Source organism: Typopeltis vanoorti, chromosome 17, assembly GCF_054136105.1.
Source record: "Typopeltis vanoorti isolate ZY-2024b chromosome 17, IOZ_Tvanoo_1.0, whole genome shotgun sequence".
In the NCBI taxonomy this organism is placed as follows: domain Eukaryota; kingdom Metazoa; phylum Arthropoda; class Arachnida; order Uropygi; family Thelyphonidae; genus Typopeltis; species Typopeltis vanoorti.
In genome coordinates, this window is record NC_143565.1 from 66,178,692 (window position 1) to 66,205,925 (window position 27,234).

At 38.7% G+C, this 27,234-nt stretch overlaps 1 protein-coding gene across 1 annotated transcript in view; it reads left to right on the forward strand.

Moving 5' to 3' along the window:
- The window catches only part of LOC150097452 (A disintegrin and metalloproteinase with thrombospondin motifs adt-2-like), a gene marked incomplete at its 3' end in the record, with an annotated part of 681,635 nt that overhangs the window by 198,936 nt on the left and 455,465 nt on the right, over positions 1 to 27,234 (forward strand). Inside the window, exon 7 of the mRNA XM_090406923.1 lies at positions 9,549 to 9,654. Coding sequence (XP_090263049.1) covers positions 9,549 to 9,654 — 106 coding nt within the window. The remainder of the gene's footprint in view (positions 1 to 9,548; positions 9,655 to 27,234) is intronic.

The window sequence follows — 27,234 nt, forward strand, 5'->3', positions numbered from 1 at the left end:
CTCACAAGGTGAACCTTGAAAGCAATAATGATAGTGGCTTTGAGGCCATTTAATGTGTGGTTGAGGTTAGGAAAAATTTCAGATATTTAATGGTATGTTGCTATAGGCCAGGGAATGCAGAGAGGGAGAGAGAGATGATTCTGAAACATTCAGAATCACCTTCCTCTGCTTCATGGAACAAGAGATATGTGTTGAATAAAAGCAGGGGACTAGACTAAATTAAGGAAACAGATATGCAGTGACTTGATCAGTTGAAAGAGACAAATCAGTAGTGACTGGGATTTGGTCTAGAATACATTATTTATAGTTATGTTAGATTGCTTTCCTAAGTTTAGAAGGATAAATAAAGTAGGAGTGAAATGGATGAATCATGGAATTATGCAGAAAATTCTGAGAAAGAGGATGTTATAGAGGAGATATGAAGAACAGAGTACCCATCAGTAGTATGAGGACTATAAGTTGCATGCTAGGAAGGTGACAAGTGTAGTAAGGAAAGAGAAATTGGCACATGAAAAGAGATTGTCTGAATTAACAAAGCAAAACCCTAGAGAATTCTCTGTAGTTTTGTTGGTAGTAGAAGAAAAGGCAAATAATGGATGTCTGATTTTATTATTATTATTATTATTATTCAGGCCTCCATGGAGTCAAAAGACTCATCACGGGAGGTCCTTCCTAGGAAACACAAAGTCTATCAAGATTCATCATGGGAGGTCCCTCTTAGGAAACACAAAGTCTATCATACCACTCCTTAAACTCATTGACTGTTCTCGCTCTCACCACTCTATCAAGCAATGCATTCCATGGTTCAACTACCCTCCATGCAAAGAAACCATTCCTCACCCTCTTGCTCACAGTTTCCTTTCGTAACTTCCAGGGATGGCCTCTTGTCATCACTCCTTCATGCTGTTCAACCAAGCGAAAGAACTCCCCAGTGTCAACCCTTTAACCACCTCTCAACAGCTTAAAAGTACGTGGGTTGAGGCTTAAGTGCTGTGAAGAATTCATGTTAGAGGTTTAATGGAATACTAACAGCACTGAGAAAGGATTAAAATTAATTTTAATACTTCCAATATTTTGTCACCATCACAGAGACATCTTTGGGGATTGCAAAAACTTTTTGTAACAACACACACACAAATACAATACAAAGTGAAACTAAAGTCCTATCTAGGTGGTGCACCCCTCTATGGGCATTTGCAGGTGGCCTTGGATGTAAAGAGGGATATCTGATAATTAAAGTTTCCCAAATTTTGGGAAGTTTAATGCAACCGTATTTGTTTAAATTAAGTTGATTCCTGAGTGCAGATGCAGATTCAAAGAATAGTCTTTCTTTTTTGAATTTACTGTGGTGGAGCGTGGTAGTTTTTTTTTTCTGCAAACATGATTATGGTCAATCTGGCCTTGCAGACCATGTTTTGGATACAACCCACAGAATCTCCTGGAAAAAAACTACCATGCTACACCATAGTAAATTCAAAAAAGAAAGACTGTTCTTTGAATCTGCATCTGCACTCAGGAATCAACCTCATTTAAACAAATACGGTTGCATTAAACTTCCCAAAATTTGGGAAACTTTAATTATCAGAGATCCCTCTTTACATCCAAGGCCACCTGCAAATGCCCATAGAGGGTGCACCACCTAGATAGGACTTTAGTTTCACTTTGTATTGTATTTGTGTGTGTGTGTGTTGTTACAAAAAGTTTTTGTAATCCCCGAAGATGTCTCTGTGACGGAGATTAAATATTGGAAGTATTAAAATTAGTTTTAATCCTTTCTCAGTGCTGTTAATATTCCATTAAACCTCTAACATGAGCTTAAAAGTCTCAATCATATCACCTCTCCTTCTTCTATCTGCCAAACTCTGCAGTCCACATTCCCTCAGCTGATCCTCATAACTAACAACGTATAGTCCTGAAACCATCTTTGATATCTGCCTTTGTACTCTTTCCACAGTGTTAATTTATCCCCTTCAAATCCTGGAGACCAAATCTGTGAACAATAGTCTAAGTGTGGTCTGATCAGCGTCTTATACAACAGAATAACTCTTTTTTATCTCTACTGGTCAGTGTCCTTCTTGTTATTGCAGCAATCCTCTGTGTTACCTTCACCACCTTTGCAATATGTTCCCTAAATTTCAGGATTCTATCAATCATCAACCCCAGATTTCTTGTCTCCCCTACTTCCTCCAGTATAGCTCCTCCAATAGAGTATGCAGCGTCCCATCGATGTGTCCCAAACCTCAAGACCTTACATTTTGCAGCATTAAACCGACACCCCATTCATTTGCCCATCTGTCTAGCTTATTCAAATCCTCTTGCAAGGCTACCACGTCTGCACTATTACTAATAACTCTTCCCAGCTTTGCATCATCTGCAAACAACTGAATATATCCCCTGCAATCTACTGACAATGTCATTGATATAAAGGTTAAACAGTATAGGTCCCAATACCTAGCCCTGTGGGACCCCACTTGTAACCCTCTGTCTCCTTGAAACTGCCCCACTATACACAACTCTCTGATACCTATCACACAGCAAATCCTGAATCCAGTTGACCAACCTGACATCCAGAGTCATGTGCTGCAACTTAAATATCAGCTTATCATATGGCACCCTGTCAAATGCCTTTGCTAAATCAAAGAAAATGGCAGTGTATGCCTTTCCCTCATCTACTGCTCTTGTAACTTTATTATAAATGGCTAGCATATTACTAAAACAAGAACACCCCTTCACAAATCCATGTTGACTCTGACAGATAACATTACCCTCATCTGCCCAATGCTGTATATGGTCCCTCACTAATTTCTCCAAGATCTTAAAAACTACTGATGACACACAAACTGGTCTATAATTAGACACTTTCAGTCTGCTACCACCCTTATGCAGTGGCACTATCTTACCTTCCTTCCATTCCCTGGGCACCTTTCCCATAGCCAGACTTTCATTGAAAAGCCAGGTCAAAGGTGCTGTCAGTTCTTTAGCACATTCTCTCAACACTCGTGGTGAAATACCATCTAGTTCCACAGCTTTACTGACATCCAGAGTACTCAGCATCTGGAACACACTTTCCTCCTGCCCTTCTAAACCTCGAACCTGACCTATCCCTCTGGTATTAAAATTTACTCCTCCAGGATGAAATACTCCAATGAAGTGTTCATTGAACAATTCCACTATGTCCTCTGCATCAGTCACTCTATTCCCGTTTTCATCCCACAATGTCAATCTTCCACAGTCTTTTCTCCTCCTACAGGCACTTAGCTAAAAAATTCCCTAGGATTTTCTTTGGATCTTAGGGCCAATCTCTTCTCATATTCCAGTTTCGCCTTCCTTACCATACTAGTCACTCTCCTCGCCTGTTTCTTAAGTTTTAGTTGCTTAAGATGGAACAACATTCACATCTGCTAAAGATATGGTGGAAATGGTTAATGAGTATTTCATTAGTTGATTTCATGTAGGTGTCTAAGAGTAGCGTTGGATAACAATAGAAATAAGGACAGAAAATTAACAGTTCAAAATGGAAAGTGTTTAGAATATTAAGTAACCTTGATGTTAATAAGGCTGTAGGATTGGATGGAATATTACCATGTATATTAAGGGAATGTGCAAAAGAGCTGGTAATACCCTTGACTTGGTTATTCAACAGAAGTCTGGCAACAGAAATAGTTCCATTAGAGTGGAAAGAAGGAAAAATAGTACCACTGCATAAGGATGAATCCAAGGCAGTAGTTCAAACTATAGGGCAGTGTGTATGTCAAGTGTAATGGTGAAGATGTTAGAAAGGCTAGTTAGGCTGAATACAAACCTGAATTGATAACAGAGAATGGAAATCCTTCAAGAGAGAAGCACGGGTTGGTTATGCTTTAGTAACGTGGTTACATTTTATAATAAGTTGACTAGTGTACTGGATGGGGAAGATGCATAATTATACAGTGATTTATTTGGATTTTGCTCAAGCATTTGATTAAGTACTACATGATAAATTACTGTTGAAAGTTTATTTTTCACTTGGTTAGAGTATAATAAATTTAGTTTAATCCTTTATCCAAGTGTGAGCAAACAAAGTTTGCACCTGAAAGTATTTTCAGGACTGGGGTAAGGTGGTACAACACCAGGGAACTCGTTGCAAAGGTGGAGCAAGAAAATACTTTCAGGCGCAAACTTTGTTTGCTCACACTTGGATAAAGGATTAAACTAAATTTATTATACTCTAACCAAGTGAAAAATAAACTTTCAACATCTTTCTCTAAATCCAGAGTAATTTTTTAAAAAAGGGTGGCACACCATTTGGCAACTCCTATAGGTAGAGATGACCTGCTAATGCTTCTGCCTGGTATCTCCACTTGAGCCTGGCTCCCACTGAAGAGACATCAATAAAGGTCAAAACTAGTCTGGGTAGTGGCCCTTCCCTTAATGCATAACATTAGACATATCTGCAAGGAGACAAGGAGATGTGTTTTGCATTATAGGAGATACCGAGATAGGTGTGTTGGTAGCTTGCTCCACCTTTGCAATGAGTTTCCCTGGTATTGTACCACCTTACCCTAGTTCTGAAAATACTTTCAGGCGCAAACTTTGTTTGCTCACACTTGGATAAAGGATTAAACTAAATTTATTATGATAAATTACTGTTGAAATTGGGCAGGATGGGATTGAATAGTCATATGATAGTTTGGTTACAATGCTGGTTGACTAATAGGAGTTAGCAAATTGTATATGGAGGTGCTGTGCCCTACCCCCCCCCCCCCCCAAAAAAAAGAAGGCAACAAGTAGGGTACCACAGGATTCTGTTCCGGGACCACTACTGTTTAACTTATGTATCATTGATACAGTTCACAGTGTGAAAGGAGATTGTAAGGAGATAGGAGATATTTAGTTTTTTGCTGATGATGCTAAACTGAGAAAAGCAATGTCAGGAAGCCCTGATGTGTTGTTGTTGTAAAATTTGAATAGCTTTTTGCATTGAGCTGAAGAATGGGGATGTTATTTCAATGTTGCTAAGTGTAAAGTTATGCACTTTGGCTGGGGAAGATGGAATGAGTTTTATTGCATTGGAGGAACTCCAATTGCATTCGAGGAACTCCCTTACTTTTGTAAGAGTAACCCTTACAAAAAAAAATTGCTACTATAAATTGCTAAGAATGCTGACATGTACAGATAAGGAGGTGATAGTTCAAATTATAAAAATACTAATTAGGCCTCATTTGGATTTCTGCACACAGATTTGGTCACCTTGGCTGTATTGGTGATAGGGAAACATTGGAGAGAGAGTGCAGAGATAGATAATTAAAACTGTCTATGGACTCTGAAATATTGAATATAAGGACAGATTGAGGGAATGTGATCTTCAGAGCTTTTTATTTTTAATGTTGTTGGTCCCACCAACGAAAGGTTATTTGCAAACCTATAGTACATTTAGTATTGTTGGTGGGCTAAGGATTTCTTTTCTATTTTTATCAATTTTATTTATTTATAAATATATATATATATATATATATTGTATTTTTAATTCATTTTTTACATAGTCCAGAAACCGTGCTCTAACATGGAACTTTTACAGGCTACTTCAGGTCTCGAAAAAGCATGTGGTAGTCTCACACTGGGCAGTGAAATTCATCTCCCACCTAAAGACAAACAGGTATCTCTGTCCATAGTGGAATTCGAACCAGCAGCCTGTTTGTTGGAGAGTGGGCATGCTAACCACTCAGCCAACTCAGCAGCTTGATGGATAGGAGGATGGGTGATATGTTTGAGACATATAAGCTGATGAGAGAAGCCTACCAAATAGATATAAGGGAATTATTGCATAGTATAATGGGTGATGTAAGAACTAGAGTTTATCCCTGGAAATTGTACAAGGATCATAACTGTCAGATTTTAAGGAAAGACAACATATATACTAAAATATTAATTTAAAAATGTTAATTGATACTGCCTATATTTCGGTAATGTTACATTACCATCTTCAAGGAACATAAAAATAATGATATGTGCACACAGGCACTAACACTAAATAAATATGGCTGAAGAAAACAACTGAAATCGGTCCTAGAGTCCTAAAGGCCCCCCCAGTGGGCTTGGGTTATCTTGGCTGTTCGGCTGATGTTCTTGGTATTGGTTAAGTCTTGGCAAGTGGTGAATGAGTGAAATGCATTGCTGGAGTGGGTGGAGAGTGCACTCCAACATTGAATGTGTTCAAAACAAGGTATGATAGTTATTGTGGTCTGTGAGTATTCGACCTCTCACAATACGTCTTTGGATTCCGTGGAGGCAATACTTATGCAGTAGTATTATTTATGGAAGTAATACTAATACTGGCCCTCTGCAATGGGTCTTGGATTCTGTGGAAGGTGTATTGTAATAATAATAATGATAAGTTGTAGTCTTACTGAAAAGAGTTCATATTCTAGAACTGATTGTTTTAGATTAGAAGGCTACACTGCACTGTATGATACTGTATGATCCACTGTCTCTCCTCAGTTTCACTGCTGAAAATCAAGTGTTACCATCTGAGATGCATGCAGCTTGTGGAATTTGGAGAATGGTATAGACAGAAAATGAATATGAACAGAAAAGTTTTAATCAAAGAGATTCAAGATTAGGCATTTGCCAGTATGCAACTTCTTAATGTATGAATGTGTAGTATAACTTATGTAACAAAGTAATTATAATTTCTAGTTTCAATAATTATTAACATCTAATTAAATGAGTATAAATGTTATATATATAATTATATCACAGTCAAGATTATAGTAATAAGAAGATGGTCCAGTCACAGATGGCTAAGATGATATTATTATTCTGGAATGTTCAGTATAAGAAATTTAGGAAATTGCAGTTGTGGTGTTTAGTGACAGGAGAAAGAGACTGGATATGATTGAAATTTATGGATACACCACTGAATTTCCATCACCTTTGGTTCCATAGCCTTGCTATGTAAAATTCGATGCAGTGTCATAATTTTTCCAAAATTTTATTGCATCGACTTTTACAGGAGTCACATCAAAAATCCACAAAAAGTAAACTTGTAAATTTTATATGTAAATAATACTAACAGCCCATATAAATTAGCCCAGAAAAATTAGCATTGTACTGTGTAAATAGAAGATATATGAATATGTATTTCAAGGGAAAATGCCCTAGAAATCAGAAATATGTTAGAATTTATCTATATAAGTAAATACTAAAGCCCATTTATAGAGACCCAGAGGAATTAAACATGCTAGAATAGAGTAAACAGATATCTTAAAATAGAAGTTCAGGGGCAATAACTTTAGAATTCGGAAATGTATTTGATGTTATCACTTAGTATTGGGTGAAAAAGAAACCTATTGTAACCAAAGCAGTCTGATACCGCCTTCAAGGTCAAGAGAAAAAGAGGGTGGTATACATCAGAAGCTGTTACGCTATGCTGTAAAAGGGATTAAACGTACATTTCAGGGGGATCTAGAAGTCTGCACTTTCTAGAAGGATAAGAGTTTGAACGTGAAAGGTATGGGGGTCTCAGACCTTAATTCAAAGTTTGCACAGGAATATCTGGGGTCTAAAACCTTCGCACAGGATCCCGAGAGAAGCCAAATAAAAGGATCATAGAATTGACTATCGAGCATCGGTAGATTTGATGCCAGGAGAAAAGGAGGGAAGTGATCCATGGACTACATCAGATTCCGGATGAAGTCATGGAGGGTAACTGGAGGCGAAACCTTACAGAGCGAATAGCGGCCCAGGACCAGGATGACAAAGCTTTGAGAACTCCAGAGGAGAACACGGTGTTCATGAAACGTCTAAAGTGATAGATCAAGCCCTAGCATAGAGGGGGGGGGGGATCCAGAATAAGTCTGTAAAGGAAATACGACTGAGTGCATTGTACCTATGGAGGAGTCATGCGAGTTGAATTTTGTTACAAAACTTTTTTTATTTATGATGTGAAGGACCGTTTAGAAAGACTGAATTCATAGACCTGCTATATGCATTAGATTGAATATTTGTTCGCATAGAGAGAATCTGTTTTAAAGTAATTGTAAGATATTAATGAAAATTTTAACTTATGTTGTATTGTAAAGAAATGCTTCAGAAGAACTGACAAGATTATAGAATTAAGAAATATAATGTTATGAGAAGTAGTTTGCTTGAAGGATGTTATATTTTTATGTGAAGGTTGGAATTGGAGATTATAATTAATCAAAGCATGGAAATTCCTAAATTGTAAATGGGCTGATAGTTAATAGTTATCTAATTTAATTGTTTAATAATTTATGACATTAGTATTTGTTGCATGCCTAAGAATTTGTCCTATATGATGTTTTTTTTTTGTGCTTAGCTTAGAGAGGAAAGTAGCATCCTTTTAGTGCATACCTTGTATTACTATTTTAGTATAAATAAACATGTTTGTTATATTTAAAAGGAGTACCGTCTGATCTTTTTCGCAATTGCACTGTTCTCAAAAAAAAAACGATCCTGTGAGCGGGATAGATTGGAATTTGGTACGAATTTTGATTTAAGAGTTAGCAACGACTGTATATAATTATAGAGGAGGAACTTTAACTGGAAGTATAAATAATTTCTTATGCCATTTGGAGAACTTTAGTGGCACAGCTAGTAATAATTAAATAAATTTCTAGAGATCTCCGGCATAAGGAAAGAATACTGACAGAGTAGAGAAAGGGAAATAATATTAACTGAGTACAAGAAAGGAAAAAGATAAGGTTAAAGTTTAACGAATAAAAATATAGAAGCCAAGAGCAAAGGAAGCAATATTATACAACAAATAGAGAGGTTAAATAAAGAAAACTCATGATATTACAATGCCGCAGCAGATAAGATAGAAAACAATGTAATATTACAGCTGAATTAGCCATTTTGCTGGACCAATGGAGATGATGTAATAATAATTCACCAGTTCTTTTCTGGTTCACTGATTATATATCACCCATATCTTTAAAACACTATGTGCTGTAGAACCTTAAATATTAAATGTAAATTAAATTATGAGTATAAATGATGCAGTGCAAGTGGATATGTCTTGTGTCTACACTTGACATGACCACCACTGTAAACTGTTCCTTTCTTAGAAGCCCTAGTTAAAGTTAAATATAATAAGCAAGAGATCACCATCAAGTGCACATGTAAATAATTAAGTGAGCATGTGCACATGTAGTGCACTATCTGTGGCAGCCCAGTGATTTAGTCAGGTTATCACAGGCATTTCAAGTGGACCCTTGTATTTTTGTCCAGACTAAAGGAAGTGCCAGCCCATCCATCACCAGAAAATTGGTGGGGTACCTGTATAGATAGAGAGATTTGTAAGCATGTGAGGAGTAGATTTGTCATTTTAAGTGAGGTAAATGGGCTTTATGTTGAATTTACAGAGATGTGACAGTATGGATTTATAAGGTAACTTGCTAATGAGTCATACAGAATTAATTTAGGCAGTTGAAGTTGTGTGTGTGTGCTTGAGAGAGAGAGAGAGAACTAAAAGAAACAGCTTTGAAATGTGAAATTATAATTGAAACCACTGGATTATTGTTCAAGAGTTTTGTTATTTTATCTAGGTCTGGCACCAGTTAGTGGAATGTGCAATCCACTTAATAGCTGTACAATTAGTGAAGGTACCAGTTTTCAAACTGTTCTAGTAGCAGCACATGAAATGGGCCACAGGTAAGCTTGCTCATCTAATGTTATAAAATGTTTTTGTTGATATATTAATATCATATGGGAACCTCCAAGGACTCATTTTGGGAAGTCATCTCTGCTCGCACCAGCAGTAATAATATCACTCATTACTTCTCTCAGCAATCCATTCTGTTCATACAGGTTCCCTTGTTAACTACATTCATATCCCTCTGTTATTTCTCTTCCTTTCACATACTGAATGATTTTGTCCTACCTTCATCCTATAAAATAATTTTACCAGCTTGTGTGTTTCTTTTGTATCTCTTCTCCTCTGCTTCTTCACAAAGTTTTCAGCCATCATTTCCTTAACAACTGATACTCAAATTCAAGCTTTTACAGTCTCCAAGATCATCCTGCTTACCAACCTGTGTACCGTCTCTACTATTTCCTCATCCCTTTGAAGTCCTGGATACTAAATCTGAGCATGATAATCCACTTGTAGTCACAGTAAAGCCCTGCAAAGAGGCACTATGAATTTCTTATTCTTGTATGTCACTGTATTTAGAATTGGTGTTAGTTTCTGTTATTTTATACCATTTTTGCAAAATGCCTCCTGAATTTCTGCCAGTTGTCAAAATCTCTAGTTTTGGTTTCTTGGAGCAAAATCTTAATTTAATGTATAATATGCCCTCCAGAATTTTTTCAACCATGCTGCATTAGGTAGCATTTAATTGGCATACATTATCATTCACCCATATCACCAGCCTATTCAAACCTCTTATAGCACTCTATACCAAATATATAATCTCAATTCCATATGCGAGAAGATGTAAAGCATACAGCAGCATCTGAACCATCATGTGTGGCCAAGAAGATGAAAGAAGGAAACTTATGGTTTTTTGAACAACTGGAGGTTGTGTTCCTTAGGAGGAAGTGTGTAAGGAAAACTCTTGCAAAGCACAGAGGTAGACAGAAGAAGGATGAAATAAATGAAAGAGAACAGGAAGTTGGTTCAATATTTTTGGACCTGGACAATGAATGGACATTGAACGCCAGTTACATGAGTATTTACAGACTTAAGCAAAAGTGGAGAAATGGTGACATCTAGTTTAGCATAGCAGCACCCATGAAATTAGCTGTAGAAGAGGCAAAAGTGATAACAAACATCTATGAAAAAGTGACTGAAATGAGTCTGTGAGAGGGAGAGGGGTGGGGGAAATTAGAATCACCTTTTTACAAGATTGCTCTGAATATCATTAATAAATAGATTGTATGATAATGGTTGCAGGATACTGCCATGCAGTATTCTGGTTACCTTCAACCCTGCTTTTCCGTACACTATTTTTGATAGATGTTGTAAATCCTCCCCCCCCCTCCCTCCATCCTTGCAGCTGGATAATTTGGATGCTTGTTTACACAATAAACTTGCATGAGATATTCTGTCAAATCAAAACATTTTGCTTATCCAAGAACTTTTGGAAAATTTCTTGGATAAGCAAAACTCAGTTTTGACTTTATCATAAACACGTATAAGACAGTGGCATATGGTGGATATTCCAGTGGGTATGCTGTAGTAAGGTATGCGTTATGACAGTACTGAGTTAAAAAGGAGGGCAATGATAGCAAATGATTTCATGTGCAGGCTGTGTAGAAGAAATGATGTGAGTTTTTAGATGTGTGGAATGTGTTTGATGACAGAAAGGACTTGTATAAGAAGGATGGCCTGCACTTAAATTCATTTGGCATCACAAACCTGGAGAAATTACTTCTTGTATGAGACCTAATGCAGAGAGTCAGGGAAACTAGATTATTAAGGGAGGAATGGGGAAAATGTGTGTGAAAGTTCAGCTATGGTATTGCAAACGTGATAAAGATATGAATGTCTTTGAACGTGTTTATGTATGTGGCGAAGGGGTGGAAAAATGCGCTTTGGATTCGGACCTTTTAAGTATGTCTGGGGAGGGAAAAGAGAAAATTCTAGAACAAGACCAAATAGAACATATCTAATTTTAAGAATAGGCTAGGTAGTAATTTATTATGTCTATACACAAATGCCAGGAGTATTAGAAACAAACGGGTTGAGTTTGTTGCTTTATTGAATACGTTGCAGCCTAAGATTGTTGGCATTAGTGAAATTTGGCTATCAGAATCAGATATGATAAGTGGGATTGAATGCAATGGGTATACTATTTTTAGGAATGACAGAAGAATAGGAGAGGAGAGGAGGAGTGCTACTAATGACATCAGATGACTTAAGTCCTGTTAGGGTAGAAACACAACATGACAATGATGGTAATAATGTTCCATGAAGCAGTGAGTTTGAGTCTATCTGGTGTGAAGTGTAGTTTAACAGAACGAAATATGTGGTGGGGTGTTGCTACAGACCTGGCAGATCAGTTGCAGTGAAGAAATGCATCGCCAATTTAGCCTAATGGGTACCAAACGAATGATCATTATATGTGACTTTAATTTTCTAAACATTAATTGGGTAGAAGAGAAATCTCATGATAAGAAAGAAAGAAGAGGAATTTATTGAATTGTTGCGAGACAACTTTCTCAAGCAGCAAGCAGCATGTGAAAGAAGGAACTTGAGGTTAAAGAGTGTTGGATTTGCTCATAGTGTCAGAAGGGATCTCTGTCAAGAATATGGCTATTTTACCACCAATTGGTGACAGTGATCATGCTGTACTTTCTTGGGAAGTATCTAATTGTATTGATGCTCTGATTAAAACAGGTTATATGCTAAAGCTTAGGAGAATACTATCTTTGGTCTCATGGTATCAGTTACTGAATGGGAAAAATGTCAGCAGTGCATGAGAATCTTTGAAAAAGTGCTTAAATGAGGCAGTATCTGAAGTATCCTTAGTGTTCGAAGAATAAATAGGTTGGGAGTGAAATGGATGTTCAACCTTATTAAGCAAGAGATCCACACAAGAAAAAGATGATGTGGAAAGAATATTGTGAGAATAAGAGTGAGAGAGGAGTTATGAAATATATAAAGCTCAGGCCAGAAACGTCAAGTATTGTGAGGAAAGCTAAATCAGAGTATGAAAAGAAATCAGCCATGCAAGCTAAAGGCAATCCAAAAGAAATTTATCTTCATGCTGCATACAAAAGAAAATGATTGTAGAACAATAACTTTGATTTTGAAACGCGATTTTTAGTTCGCTGTGAGATGTCAAATCTATGAGGACCTCGTATTCCGCTGAGTTTAAACTGGGTGGTTTTTTATTCATGCTGAACACATTCAGTACCCATTTAAAGTCATCAAGCACCATCTCTTGAGCTGTCAGAAAATAATGTTCAAATGAGTCTTTCGAAGCTTCGAGATGTGCCTGAATATTTTTCTGTACTTTTTCTTGAATCTTGATGTTATTTTCATTCAAGAAGCTTTTTGTAAGAGGGAAGTTATCGATATCTTCCTTTTCCACGCACTCCAACCAATACATAAGTTTCCTCTTAAAAGAAGACACTTTGGCATTTGCATCAAAAACTGTGACAGTTTTTCCTTGCAATGATAGATTCATTTCATTCATTTTGCAAAAAATGTCGACCGAATATGTCAGTTTACACACCCAGTCTTCATCATTTAAAACTGTTGCCAATAAAGTGTTATGGTCCATCAAAAATGCTGCTACCTCTGCAAGCAGTTCCATCAAACGTGTCAATGCTTTTCCTCGAGACAACCACCTTACTTCGGTGTGCAGCAGAAGGGACACGTGGTGGCTTCCCAGCCTGCTTTTAGGAGGGCACAATTTTATATAGTTTATTATTTTTATGGCATCATTCAACACTATCATAAGCTCAGAAGGCATTTTTCTCGAGGCTAGCATGTGTCTATGAAGATGGCTGCTGCTACATTTCTTTGCCTTATCTTTAATTTTGGCAATGGCTCCAGCATTGTGACCCATCATTGCCTTTGCACCATCAGTGCATATATCTGCACAGTTTTCCCATGGTATTTCATTTGATGAGAAGAATTCATCCAAAAGATTAAATATTTCACCCCCTGATGTGTCGGTTGGTAGGGGTCTGCAAAGAAGAATGTCCTCTGATAGCTTTGTAAGTAAACATAATGAACAAATACCATTAAAACCGCCAACCTGGCGACGTCAGTCGATTCATCCATTTGCAGTGCAAATTTGGTACACCTGATGCGACTGACAAGTGTCTCTTTCACGTCATCAGCTGTCTAGCAACGGTGTTATTTGATAAAGGAATGTTGGAGACTAACTTAACAGCTTTTTCATTAAGCAAACACTTGACAATATCGATTGTACAAGGTTTAATAAGAGTCTCTGCAATGGTATGAGCTTCACCAGCTCGAGCTATACGGTAACTTATTAGGTAGAAAGCTTCTAGTACTTTTTCATTATTAGTTTTAGTGAGTGTTGTTATAGTTTTCTGTGAAGCCAAAATTTCGTTGCACTTCCTCTTGAAAAAAACCAGACGGTTTATCTTTCAACTTGGGATGGTTTCCCTCGAAATTATTATTATTATTATTCAGGCCTCCAAGGAGTCAAAAGACTCATCGAGGGAGGTCCTTCCTAAGACATAAAGTCTGTCAAGACTCATCGAGGGGAGGTCCCCCCCTGAGAAACACAAAGTTTATCATACCACTCTTTAAACTCACTGACCGTTCTCGCTCCCACCACTCCATCAGGCAATGCATTCCACGGCTCAACCATCCTCCACACAAAGAAACCACTCCTTACCCTCTTGCTCACTGTTTCCTTTCGCAACTTCCAGGGATGGCCTCTTGTCATCACTCCTTCCCGCTGATCAACCAAGCGAAAGAACTCCCCAGTGTCAACCCTGTAACCACCTCTCAACAGTTTAAAAGTCTCAATCATATCACCTCTCCTTCTTCTATCCACCAAACCCTGCAGTCCACATTCTCTCAGCCGATCCTCATAACTATCCTTGTACAGTCCTGAAACCATCTTTGTCATCCGTCTTTGTATTCCTTTCCACAGTTAATTTATCCCCTTCAAATCCTGGGAACCAAATCTGAGAACAATAGTCCAAGTGTGGTCTGATCAGAGACTTATACAACGGAATGATAACCCTCTTATCTCTGCAGGTCAGTGTCCTTCTCATAATAGCAGCAATCCTCTGTGTTACCTTCACCACCTTTGCAATATGTCCCCTAAACTTCAGGTTTCTATCAATCATCAACCCCAGATCTCTTGTCTCCCCTACTTCCTCCAGTATAACTCCTCCCATAGAGTATGCAGCATCCCATCGATGTTTCCCAAACCTCAAGACCTTACATTTTGCTGCATTAAACTGACCCCCATTCATTTGCCCATCTATCTAGCTTATTTAAATCCTCTTGCAGGGCTACCACATCTGCACTATTACTAATAATCCTTCCCAGCTTCGCATCATCCGCAAACAACTGAATTTCCCCCTGCAGTCCACTGGCTATGTCATTGATATAAAGGTTAAACAATATAGGTCCTAGTACTGAGCCCTGTGGGACCCCACTTGTAACCCTCTGCCTCCTAGAAACTGCTCCACCATACACAACTCTCTGATACCTATCAGACAGCCAATCCCGAATCCAGTTGACCAATCTGACATCCAGACCCATGTGCTGCAACTTAAATATCAGCTTATCATGTGGCACCCTGTCAAATGCCTTCGCCAAGTCTAAGAAAATTGCAGTATATGCCTTTCCCTCATCTAATGAAACACACTCTCCTCCTGTACCTCCAGACCTCGTACCAGTCCTATCCCTCTAGCATTAAAACTGACTCCTCTAGGATGAAATACTCCAATAAAGTGTTCATTGAACAATTCCACTATGTCCTCTGCATCAATCACTCTATTCCCATTTTTATCCCACAATATCATTCTTCCACAGTCATTTCTCCTCCTACTGGCCACATAGCTAAAAAATTCCCTAGGATTTTCTTTGGATCTTAGGGCCAATCTCCTCTCATATTCCAGTTTCGCTTTCCTTACCACACTAGTCACTCTTCTGGCCTGTGTCTTATATTCCTCATGCATCTCTTCACCTGTCTCCTTATATCTCTTCCATAGCCTCTTTTTCGCATGCAATTCCTGTTTAATATTCTTTGTCATCCACTTTACTCCAAATTGCGTCTGCTTCTTCACTCGTGGTATACAACTTACCATTGCTGATAACAAATATTCTTTCACAATTTCCCACGCACTGGGGATATCCCGGCCTTCCAATTCCTCCCTCCATGAAACTTCCCGAAGTTGACGTCTAAGACTATTATAATCACCTGCCTTATAATTCCACATAAGTTCCCGTCTCTTTGATACTCCTGCATTTCTATTCATTTTCCAAGTCAACACCATATGGTCACTCTCTCCAACTGGTGGGAGAGACATCAACTTAGTTATTATCAACTCTTCTGATGCTATAACCCAATCCAAAATTTTTGAACCCCTTGTTCCCTCTGTTACATGTTGCCTAAGACATTTGTCCCCCAAGAATTCTAGAAATTCCATTCCCCTATTGTTACATGCATCTTCCTCTCTCTAATTTATACTACTGAAGTTAAAATCTCCCATAACAATCATTCTTCTTGCACTTGCCAAACTTAGCTGTCTAAACATCTCCTGGTCCCCATCCTCTGTTCTCCTGGGTCTGTAGCAACTAAATATCCTGTCTTGCCTACCTCTACCTCACACCATACGCTCTCAAAATCATTTGTCTCACTTCCTTCCAAATTCTCCACTCTTAGAGGACATAGGTCATCACTTATCATAAGCAGCACCCCACCACCACGCTTTCCCCTCCTATCCTGACGAAAAATGCTATACACAGCGACTTCTATTCCTGTTGTTATATCCCCTTCTGTCAACCACGTCTCAGTGATCGCAATAATTTTTGGCCCGGCTGATGCTATCTGCGCCACCAATTCCTCTCCCTTATTCCGGATACTCCTGGCATTAGTATACAGCATATAAATGCCATTGTTTCTATACCCAGCATTATCCCTTCTAGACTCCACTGGGCTCAGTGTTACCTGACATTGTCTCCCTTCTACCAAGTATCTATTCCCACAAGAGGCCACCCCTGCTATCATCCTCCCTGGGATACACTGACTCATTCAGAACAGTAATCTCTCCAGATGCCTACGTCCTTCCTCATTCAAATGTAAACGGTCTCTCGCATACAACTCCTCTCTTTCCTCAAACGCACTCCAAGCATCCACATATACCAGTCCTCTCTTGTCACACATTCTCGCTATTATGCCATTCAATATCACCGCTCTTCTGCTCAGCTCACCATTATCATACCTAGGCAACACGCACACTATTTTTCCTCTCTCTGTCTTCTTCCGTATAGTCTCAAGCAAAAATCTCATATCTTTCGCTGCCCGACTTAAATTACCACTCAAGTCATTCGTTCCTACCATCACAATCATCTCATCCACCCTTTCACCTCTCTTAATTGCCATAGCCACCCTTTCTATTGTTCCTCCTGGCAAACACTCCTCACGCATTCTATCTTGAACACCACGGATCATTGAGTCGCCATACATTATACCTCTTACCATTCCCTCGCTCCTATTGTTTCCATTCTCTCCTCTTCTTTCATTCCCATACCTCTCTCTTCTACTGTTTCCATTCTCTCCTCTTCTAGCACTCCCATACATCTCTCTCATTCCCTCTCTCCTACTGTTTCCATTTTCTCCACTTCTAGCACTTCCATATCCCTCTCTCATTCTGTCTCTCCTACTACTGTTTCCATCCGCTCGTCTTCTAGCATTCCCATACCTCTCTCTCATTCCATCTCTCCTACCGTTTCCATTCTCTCCTCTTCTAGCACTTCCATATCTCTCTCTCATTCCATCTCTCCTACTGTTTCCATCCTCTCGTCTGCTAGCATTCCCATACCTCTCTCTCATTCCCTCTCTTCTACTGTTTCCATTCTCTCCTCTTCTAGCACCCCCATACCTCTCACTCATACTCCCTAAATTCTCTCTCTCTCCTACTCTGATTCGCCTTGCATTTATCTCTTCCATTCTCCTAATCTTATCTTTCATACTTCTGCTCTCATTCACAAGACATTCCACCTCCTCTTTCAACTCATCTATCTCCCTCTGCAGGTCAGTCACTCTTAATCTAAATTCACTCTGCCAAATAAAACTGTCTCCTAAACTTCCACAGTCACTCACACCTTCCACACTATCAATGACACCAGAGTTTAGCAGGAAACATGGAACTGTAGGGCAACACATTTCCGCAAATCACACAGAGAGGCCGACCATAATTTGTTTTTGTGAATCCCATATTGAAGTAACTTTCTTTGTATTTTCATTTTTTATTGGGAGGTCTTTCCCTCACTGCCCCACTTCTGTCGCGTTTTGCAAACAATGATTGAGGTGGCAGTAGATTCAGAGATGGTTTCTTTTGCGGAAAGCTCTTCTGACAAACAAACACTTGAGTGCATTGCTTGGTTATCATCTTTTTTTGTCATTGGCTCATCTGGCGAAGTAATGGAGTGAGCTGCTGGTTTGTCCTCCTTTTCAAATGTACATCATTTTTCTTCAAAGTACCTGTTTGAAGCCAGTGATCCATGCCTAAAAGAAAATCACACAGGGATATGAAAATAACCCACTTCATCTTTCACAACCCAGAATACAAAATAAAGCAAATAAAAATTGTATAGCAAAATACAAATACTTACCTACTTGAAACCCAATAAAAGCACCTGAGTCAATCAATAATATATCGCAGTAATTCTGGGTTCGAACGTATGAGTAGAACAAAACACAACACTTTATTAATGAACATTTACTAACTACACAACTAAACACTCACAAAGAGGTCAAATGCACAGAAAACTTGCAGAAGAATCGCTAAGAAATCACAATGTTATCGTTATGAAAATTCACTGTGAAGTGATTGATTCTACTTTTTGTTTCTTATTCTTTAATTTCATTCAATTTTTATGTATTTTATTTTCCTGGACGGCCGCAGAGCCCTTAGGACTCAGTGGAGCACAGGCTGCTTGGAACCACTGAGTTAGAGGTTCATGAAAATGAGGTTGAAGAGCTGTTGCATAACCTGGATAAGAATTTGTCTATAGGGACAGATGGAATATCAGCCCGTTTGCTAAATGAATGTTCAGCTGAATTGGCTAGGCTTTTCACATGTTTGTATAACTTGAGTCTAAGCTCAGGAATGATACCAGTGGAATGAATGATAGTTCCATTGTATAAGAAATGTGCAAAAACTAATGTGTCTAACTACTGGCCTATCAGTATCTCTGGTGTTGGTAGTGAAGATTTTAAAGAAGTTTGTAAGAACTCGCATACAAAAAGGGTAGAGAAACATGCGATACTCGACAAGGAACAGCATGAGTTTACTGAAGGAAGGTCATGTTTTAGCAATTTTCTCAAATTTATAACAATGTTATGGCCAAGTTGGATAGAGGGAATGGATACACTATGATAATGTTGGATTTTTCTAAGGCATTTGATAGGATACCACATGAAAGGCTGTTGCATAAACTGGAGAATATGGAATTGGAATATAAACTCTTGACTTGGATCAGAGGATGGTTGACAGACAAATATCAAAAAGTGGTATACAGTGGATGTGAATCTGCCAGATTTAAGGTGACCAGTGGTGTATCTCAGGGTTCAGTCCTTGGGCCATTATTGTTCAATCTGTACATTAATGACATCAGGCAGGATCTGAAATCAGATGTGCAATTGAATTTACAAATTTACAGCAATTACAAAATGATTTGAATAGACTGGAAATTTGGGCAAACGAAAATGGCTATCAGTTTAATGTTAGTAAGTGTAAAGTTATGCACTTTGGCACGATTAGAGTTCCATTGGCATGTTTATATTAGCGGGGTTATGCTACAAGAAACTGAAGAGGCAAGGGATCTTGGCATATTGGTGGATAGAAATTTAAAGTTCAAGGGTCACACAGCAAAAGTTGCAAATACAACTCAGAGGATAATTGCAATGTTGAAGCTTACCTTGACATGTAAGGATAAGGAAGTCATTTTGCCTCTTTATAAGGCTTTAATAAGACCACACCTGGATTATTGTGCACAGATTTGGTCTCTCAGGTTCCTAGGGGATGCTGTGGAAAGGGTGCAAAGAAGAGTTCAAAAATTATATCCGGATTATGGGATTTAGATTATAAGGGAAGATTGCGAGTGTGTGGATTGCAGACTCTGGTTAACAGGAGAAAGAGGAATGATATGATAGAGGTCTATAAACGTTTTGAATGGATTTTATAGGATATCAACTGATGAAATTTTTCGTTATATGGAAGGTGGGGAGAGAACGCGGGGGCATCCATGGAAGTTAATTTTGTTCACAGTCAAGAAAGGGATAAGAGCTAGGTTTTTCTCCCAGAGAGCAGTGAGTGAGCGGAATAATTTGCCCTTAGGGGTAATGAGTGCATCTACTGTGAATGAATTTAAGGGAAGGTATGATAGCTGGTTTGGGTGATTTATAGCCTCCCTCGATGAGTTTTTGACTCCTGGAGGTCTCAGATAATAATCATAATAATAATATATGACTAGTCAAGGCACACTTTGACGGCAACACTCGCCTTATTTGATTTGCAGTCAGACTATGAATGTCTTGGTATTTGTAACAGCCATAACTATTTATTTCAAATAACTGTTCGAAAATTATTTCATGATGAAAATTTTCTGGGTGTGCAGCTCACACCTAACACACCCATAATAAACCCTAGATACAAGATCAGATAATGAAATGGTACAGTGATGCAACAGATGCTTTCAGAAAAGAGCAGGAATATGAATTTTGAACTTAGGACAAACAAACAATATAGGGGAAATGAATACAAAGGATGGAAAGAAAAGGAGTAGAAAGGAGGAAGAAAAAGAAGAGGTATTTACATTATGGCCTGCTTTTGCTTTTATTCATTATGAAGATAAATACCCTGTTAGAAACTTTGATTTTATATACACTAAGATATGCCAATGATTTAAGTAGGGATAAATATATTGCTTGGGGGAGACCACACTCCTACCAGGCGCATCCCCCGGGTGGCGGATGGGAGAAACCCAAATGGGTTGCTCTGAATAAAGAATAAAGAGCCATGGACCAAAGGATGTAGCAGAGGCATGGCAAGCTGGCTACATTATTATGCCAGTAACTTTCATGAGCAGGAGAAAGTCTACAAACCGAGATAGTGCTACTGCATACGGGACAACCGACGTGCCTACTCAAAGACCACATAGAGTAGGTGAGAAATCAGCAATGTGCTCAGCCAAGGATGTGAAACACGTAGCCACCCTCAACATAAGATCACTATACTGACCTGGAAAATTACAATTAGTCCAGGAAAATTTAAAAAGACTGAAATGGAGTATTTTAGGTTTATCAGATACACATTGGTGCGGAGATGGATTCATGGATTTACCAGAAAGAAGACTGTACTTCTCAGGAAGAAAAGATAACATACACAGAGAAGGAGTTGCATTACTAATTGAAAAGAAACTTATACACTCAGTAATTGAAATAAACCCAGTGTCTCCTAGAATAATAACAGCCAAACTTCAAGCAAAAGAAAAAGGTCAAACAATTAAAATAATCCAAATATATGCACCAGACAGTAACCATTCAGAGGAAGAAATAGAAAATTTCTATGAAGAACTACAACAGGAAATAGATAATCCCAAAAATAGAGAATTCATGATAGTGATGGGAGATTTTAATGCTAAAATAGGACAGTTCACAGCAGACAAAAAAGATGTGATGGGGAAATTTGGATACGGAGAGCTTAACGACAGAGGAGAACAATTACTCCACTTCTGTAAAGCAAACGATCTAATGATTACAAACACATTGTTCTGTCAACGCCCGAATAATAAATATACATGGACATCCCCAGATGGTAATATAAAGAACTGCATAGACCATCATAAACAAACAATGGAAAAGATTAGTAAATAATGTACGAGCATTAGGAAGTTTTGATTTTGACACTGACCATGAAATATTAACTGCCAAAGTGAAGATAAAATTCAACAGGAAAAATAATATCAGAAAAGAAGAAAACATCAACCTATCAAAACTGAAAGATAGCTCAAGCAGAAGTCAATTTTTAGAACAGATGTGCTTGAAATTAAAACCCTCCATCTTACAGAACAGCAGAAAATTCTGGGAAGAAGGAAAAGAAACAATGTTATCAATTGCAAAAGACACTATAGGTTCTAAACCCAAAATAAACAAACAGTGGATAACCCAAGAAATCATAGCTACCATAGAAGAGAAAAGAGAGGCCAAGATACTTGTAAACCAACAAAACAATGAAGAGAATAGAGAAAAATACAGAGCACTAAAAAATAAAGTTGATAACCTATGCAAAAAAGCCAAAGAAAAATGGTTAGAAGAAAAAGCTAAGAAATGCCAAGAAGCATACCAACAAAACAACCTAAATGTCTTCCATGATACTGCAAGAGAAATTACAAAGGAATTCTCAGCAAAAGCAGTAACAATGATGAACAACAAGATGACTGAAACCGGGAATATTGAATATATAAGAAAAATCTGGTCAAACCATTTTAAGACTATCTTCCACCAAGGAAACAAAACTACAATGCCAACAATAGAAGAAAATAATGATCACCCAAAAATTTTACAAGAAGTTAGATACGCAATAAAACAGATGAAAAACAATAAAGCACCAGGCATTGATACTATCCCTACTGAACTGTGGTCATATGGAGGCAACATATCAATAGAATATTTAACAACCCTATTCGATAAAATACTACAAACAGGAGAGATCCCAGATGACTGGAGAACTGGAAAGATCATCCCAATATACAAGAAAGGAGATAAAAGAGACTGCAGAAATTACAGACCAATCAATTTACTCCCTCACACCTATAAAATATTCATAAGAATTATACAAAATAGATTAAAAAGCACCTACGAAAAAATGATAGGCATAGAACAAGCTGGTTTCCGAGGAAACTATTCAACAATAGACCAAATTTTCACATTGCACCAACTAGTAGAACTCAGCTGGGAAGACCATAAAGAACTATATTGTTGTTTTGTGGACTTTAAACAAGCTTTTGATAACATCAACAGAGAAATCCTTCTTTCTACTAGAAAAAAGCAATAGACAAATATATAATACAGTTTCTGATAAAATATTACTCTAAGACAAATGCAATAATTAAAAAGGGCACACTCACAGCTGGGAAGACCATAAAGAACCATTGACGTGGCAGTGAATTTGAGCTGTGCAGAAGAAAGTGATTTTTAATCGGTGAATAGTCCGCGTTTTCCCCCGTTTTTCTACATTTTTGAGTGCTAAATTGTTTCTCTGAATACGAGTGTACTTCTGTGGTTGTTTTTTGGAAGTTAGTTGCTGTCGCGATATAATATATTTTGGTACCATCGGAATCGAACGCGTAACGGTGGAAGACAAAACGAAGCTAAGTTACTGTATTTAGTTATATTTCATTTTATTTAATTATATTTAGTACTTAAATGTTCTGATGTTTGTACTTTTTTTCCTCTTATTTATTAATTGAATAATTATTAAAGATTACGCTACTCGGCAGTAAGGAATGATGGTGGATTCAGCAGCAGTCGCAAGTGGCGTAACGCCAAGTCCTCCGCCATTTAAGAACTCAATTATTAGTAATATCATAAGGGACTTTGTGGCATGCAGTACTTGCGGCATGTATGCGTCTCATGAATTACATATGTGGCTTGTTCAAGAGAGTGGAGAGCGTATGTGCGCAAAATGTAGGCAGTTGGAGGAAATAAGTACTTTAGATATATCGATATCCGACATTGTTGCTCCAGGAACGGGGAATGAATGTAGAAAGACAAGTAGTATGATAGCAGAGAATGAGAAAATAATAGTTGATAGTGTGGAAGGTGTGAGTGACTGTGGAAGTTTAGGAGATGGTTTTGTTTGGGAGAGTGAATTTAGATTAAGAGTGACTGACCTGCAGAGGGAGATAGATGAGTTGAAAGAGGAGGTGGAATGTCTTGTGAATGAGAGCAGAAGTATGAAAGATAAGATTAGGAGAATGGAAGAGATAAATGCAAGGCGAATCAGAGTAGGAGACAGAGAGAATTTAGGGAGTATGAGTGAGAGGTATGGGGGTGCTAGAAGAGGAGAGAATGGAAACAGTAGAAGAGAGGGAATGAGAGAGAGGTATGGGAATGCTAGCAGACGAGAGGATGGAAACAGTAGGAGAGACGGAATGAGAGAGAGATATGGAAGTGCTAGAAGAGGAGAGAATGGAAACGGTAGGAGAGATGGAATGCTAGAAGACGAGCGGATGGAAACAGTAATAGGAGAGACAGAATGAGAGAGGGATATGGAAGTGCTAGAAGTGGAGAAAATGGAAACAGTAGGAGAGAGGGAATGAGAGAGATGTATGGGAGTGCTAGAAGAGGAGAGAATGGAAACAGTAGAAGAGAGAGGTTTGGGAATGAAAGAAGAGGAGAGAATGGAAACAATAGGAGCGAGGGAATGGTAAGAGGTATAATGTATGGCGACTCAATGATCCGTGGTGTTCAAGATAGGATGCGTGAGGAGTGTTTGCCAGGAGGAACAATAGAAAGGGTGGCTATGGCAATTAAGAGAGGTGAAAGGGTGGATGAGATGATTGTGATGGTAGGAACGAATGACTTGAGTGGTAATGTAAGTCGGGCAGCGAGAGATATGAGATTTTTGCTTGAGACTGTATGGAAGAAGACAGAGAGAGGAAAAATAGTGTGCGTGTTGCCTAGGTATGATAATGATGAGCTGAGCAGAAGAGCGGTGATATTGAATGGCATAATAGCGAGAATGTGTGACAAGAGAGGACTGGTATATGTGGATGCCTGGAATGTGTTTGAGGAAAGAGAGGAGTTGTATGCGAGAGACCGTTTACATTTGAATGAGGAGGGACGTAGGCATCTGGAGAGATTACTGTTCTGAATGAGTCAGTGTATCCCAGGGAGGATGATAGCAGGGGTGGCCTCTTGTGGGAATGGATACTTGGGAGAAGGGAGACAATGTCAGGTAACACTGAGCCCAGTGGAGTCCAGAAGAGATAATGCTGTGTATAGAAACAATGGCATTTATATGCTGTATACTAATGCCAGGAGTATCCGGAATAAGGGAGAGGAATTGGTGGTGCAGATAGCATGAGCCTGGCCAAAAATTATTGAGATCACTGAGACGTGGTTGACAGAAGGGGATATAACAACAGGAATAGAAGTCGCTGTGTATAGCATTTTTCGTCAGGATAGGAGGGGAAAGCGTGGTGGTGGGGTACTGCTTATGATAAGTGATGACCTATGTCCTCTAAGAGTGGAGAATTTGGAAGGAAGTGTGACAAATGATTTTGAGAGCATATGGTGTGAGGTAGAGGTAGGCAAGACAGGATATTTAGTGGGGTGTTGCTGCAGACCCAGGGGCACAGAGGATGGGGACCAGGAGATGTTTAGACAGCTAAGTTTGGCAAGTGCAAGAAGAATGATTGTTATGGGAGATTTTAACTTCAGTAGTATAAATTGGAGAGAGGAAGATGCATGTAGCAATAGGTGAATGGAATTTCTAGAATTCTTGAGGGACAAATGTCTTAGGCAACATGTAACAGAGGGAACAAGAGGTTCAAAAATTTTGGATTTGGTTATAGCATCAGAAGAGTTGATAATAACTGAGTTGACGTCTCTCCCACCAGTTGGAGAGAGTGACCATATGGTGTTGACTTGGAAAATGAATAGACATGCAGGAGTATCAAAGAGACGGGAACTTATGTGGAATTATAAGGCAGGTGATTATAATAGTCTTAGACGTCAACTTCGGGAAGTTTCATGGAGGGAGGAATTGGAAGGCCGGGATATCACCAGTGCGTGGGAAATTGTGAAAGAATATTTGTTATCAGCAATGGTAAGTTGTATACCACGAGTGAAGAAGAGGACGCAATTTGGAGTAAAATGGATGACAAACAATATTAAACAGGAATTGCATGCGGAAAAGAGGCTATGGAAGAGATATAATGAGATAGGTGAAGAGATGCATGAGGAATATAAGACACAGGCCAGAAGAGTGACTAGTGTGGTAAGGAAAGCGAAACTGGAATATGAGAGGAGATTGGCCCTAAGATCCAAAGAAAATCCTAGGGAATTTTTTAGCTATGTGGCCAGTAGGAGGAGAAATGACTGTGGAAGATTGACATTGTGGGATAAAAATGGGAATAGAGTGACTGATGCAGAGGACATAGTGGAATTGTTCAATGAACACTTTATTGGAGTATTTCATCCTAGAGGAGTCAGTTTTAATGCTAGAGGGATAGGACTGGTACGAGGTCTGGAGGTACAGGAGGAGAGTGTGTTTCAGATACTGAGTACTCTGGATGTCAGTAAAGCTGTGGGACTGGATGGTATTTCGCCACGAGTTTTGAGAGAATGTGCTAGGGAATTGACAGTACCTTTAACGTGGCTTTTCAATGAAAGTCTGGCTTTGGCAAAGGTGCCCAGGGAATGGAAGGAAGGTAAGATAGTGCCATTGCATAAGGGTGGTAGCAGACTGGAAGTGTCTAATTATAGGCCAGTCTGTGTGTCATCAGTAGTTGTTAAGATCTTGGAGAAAGTTGTGAGGGACCGTGTACAGCATTGGGCAGATGAGGGTAATGTTATCTGTGAGAATCAACATGGATTTGTGAAAGGACGCTCTTGTTTTAGCAATATGCTAGCCTTTTATAATAAAGTTACAAGAACATTAGATGAGGGAAAGGCATATACTGCAATTTTCTTAGACTTGGCAAAGGCATTTGACAGGGTGCCACATGATAAGCTGATATTTAAGTTGCAGCACATGGGTCTGGATGTCAGATTGGTCAACTGGATTCAGGATTGGCTGTCTGATAGGTATCAGAGAGTTGTGTATGGTGGAGCAGTTTCCAGGAGGCAGAGGGTTACAAGTGGGGTCCCACAGGACTCAGTACTAGGACCTATATTGTTTAACCTTTATATCAATGACATAGCCAGTGGATTGCAGGGGAATATTCAGTTGTTTGCAGATGATGTGAAGCTGGGAAGGATTATTAGTAATAGTGCAGATGTGGTAGCCCTGCAAGAGGATTTAAATAAGCTAGATAGATGGGCAAATGAATGGGGGTCAGTTTAATGCAGCAAAATGTAAGGTCTTGAGGTTTGGGAAACATCGATGGGATGCTGCATACTCTATGGGAGGAGTTATACTGGAGGAAGTAGGGGAGACAAGAGATCTGGGGTTGATGATTGATAGAATCCTGAAGTTTAGGGGACATATTGCAAAGGTGGTGAAGGTAACACAGAGGATTGCTGCTATTATGAGAAGGACACTGACCTGCAGAGATAAGAGGGTTATCATTCCATTGTATAAGTCTCTGATCAGACCACACTTGGACTATTGTTCTCAGATTTGGTCCCCAGGATTTGAAGGGGATAAATTAACTGTGGAAAGGATACAAAGACGGATGTCAAAGATGGTTTCAGGACTGTACAAGGATAGTTATGAGGATCGGATGAGAGAATGTGGACTGCAGAGTTTGGTGGATAGAAGAAGGAGAGGTGATATGATTGAGACTTTTAAACTGTTGAGAGGTGGTTACAGGGTTGACACTGGGGAGTTCTT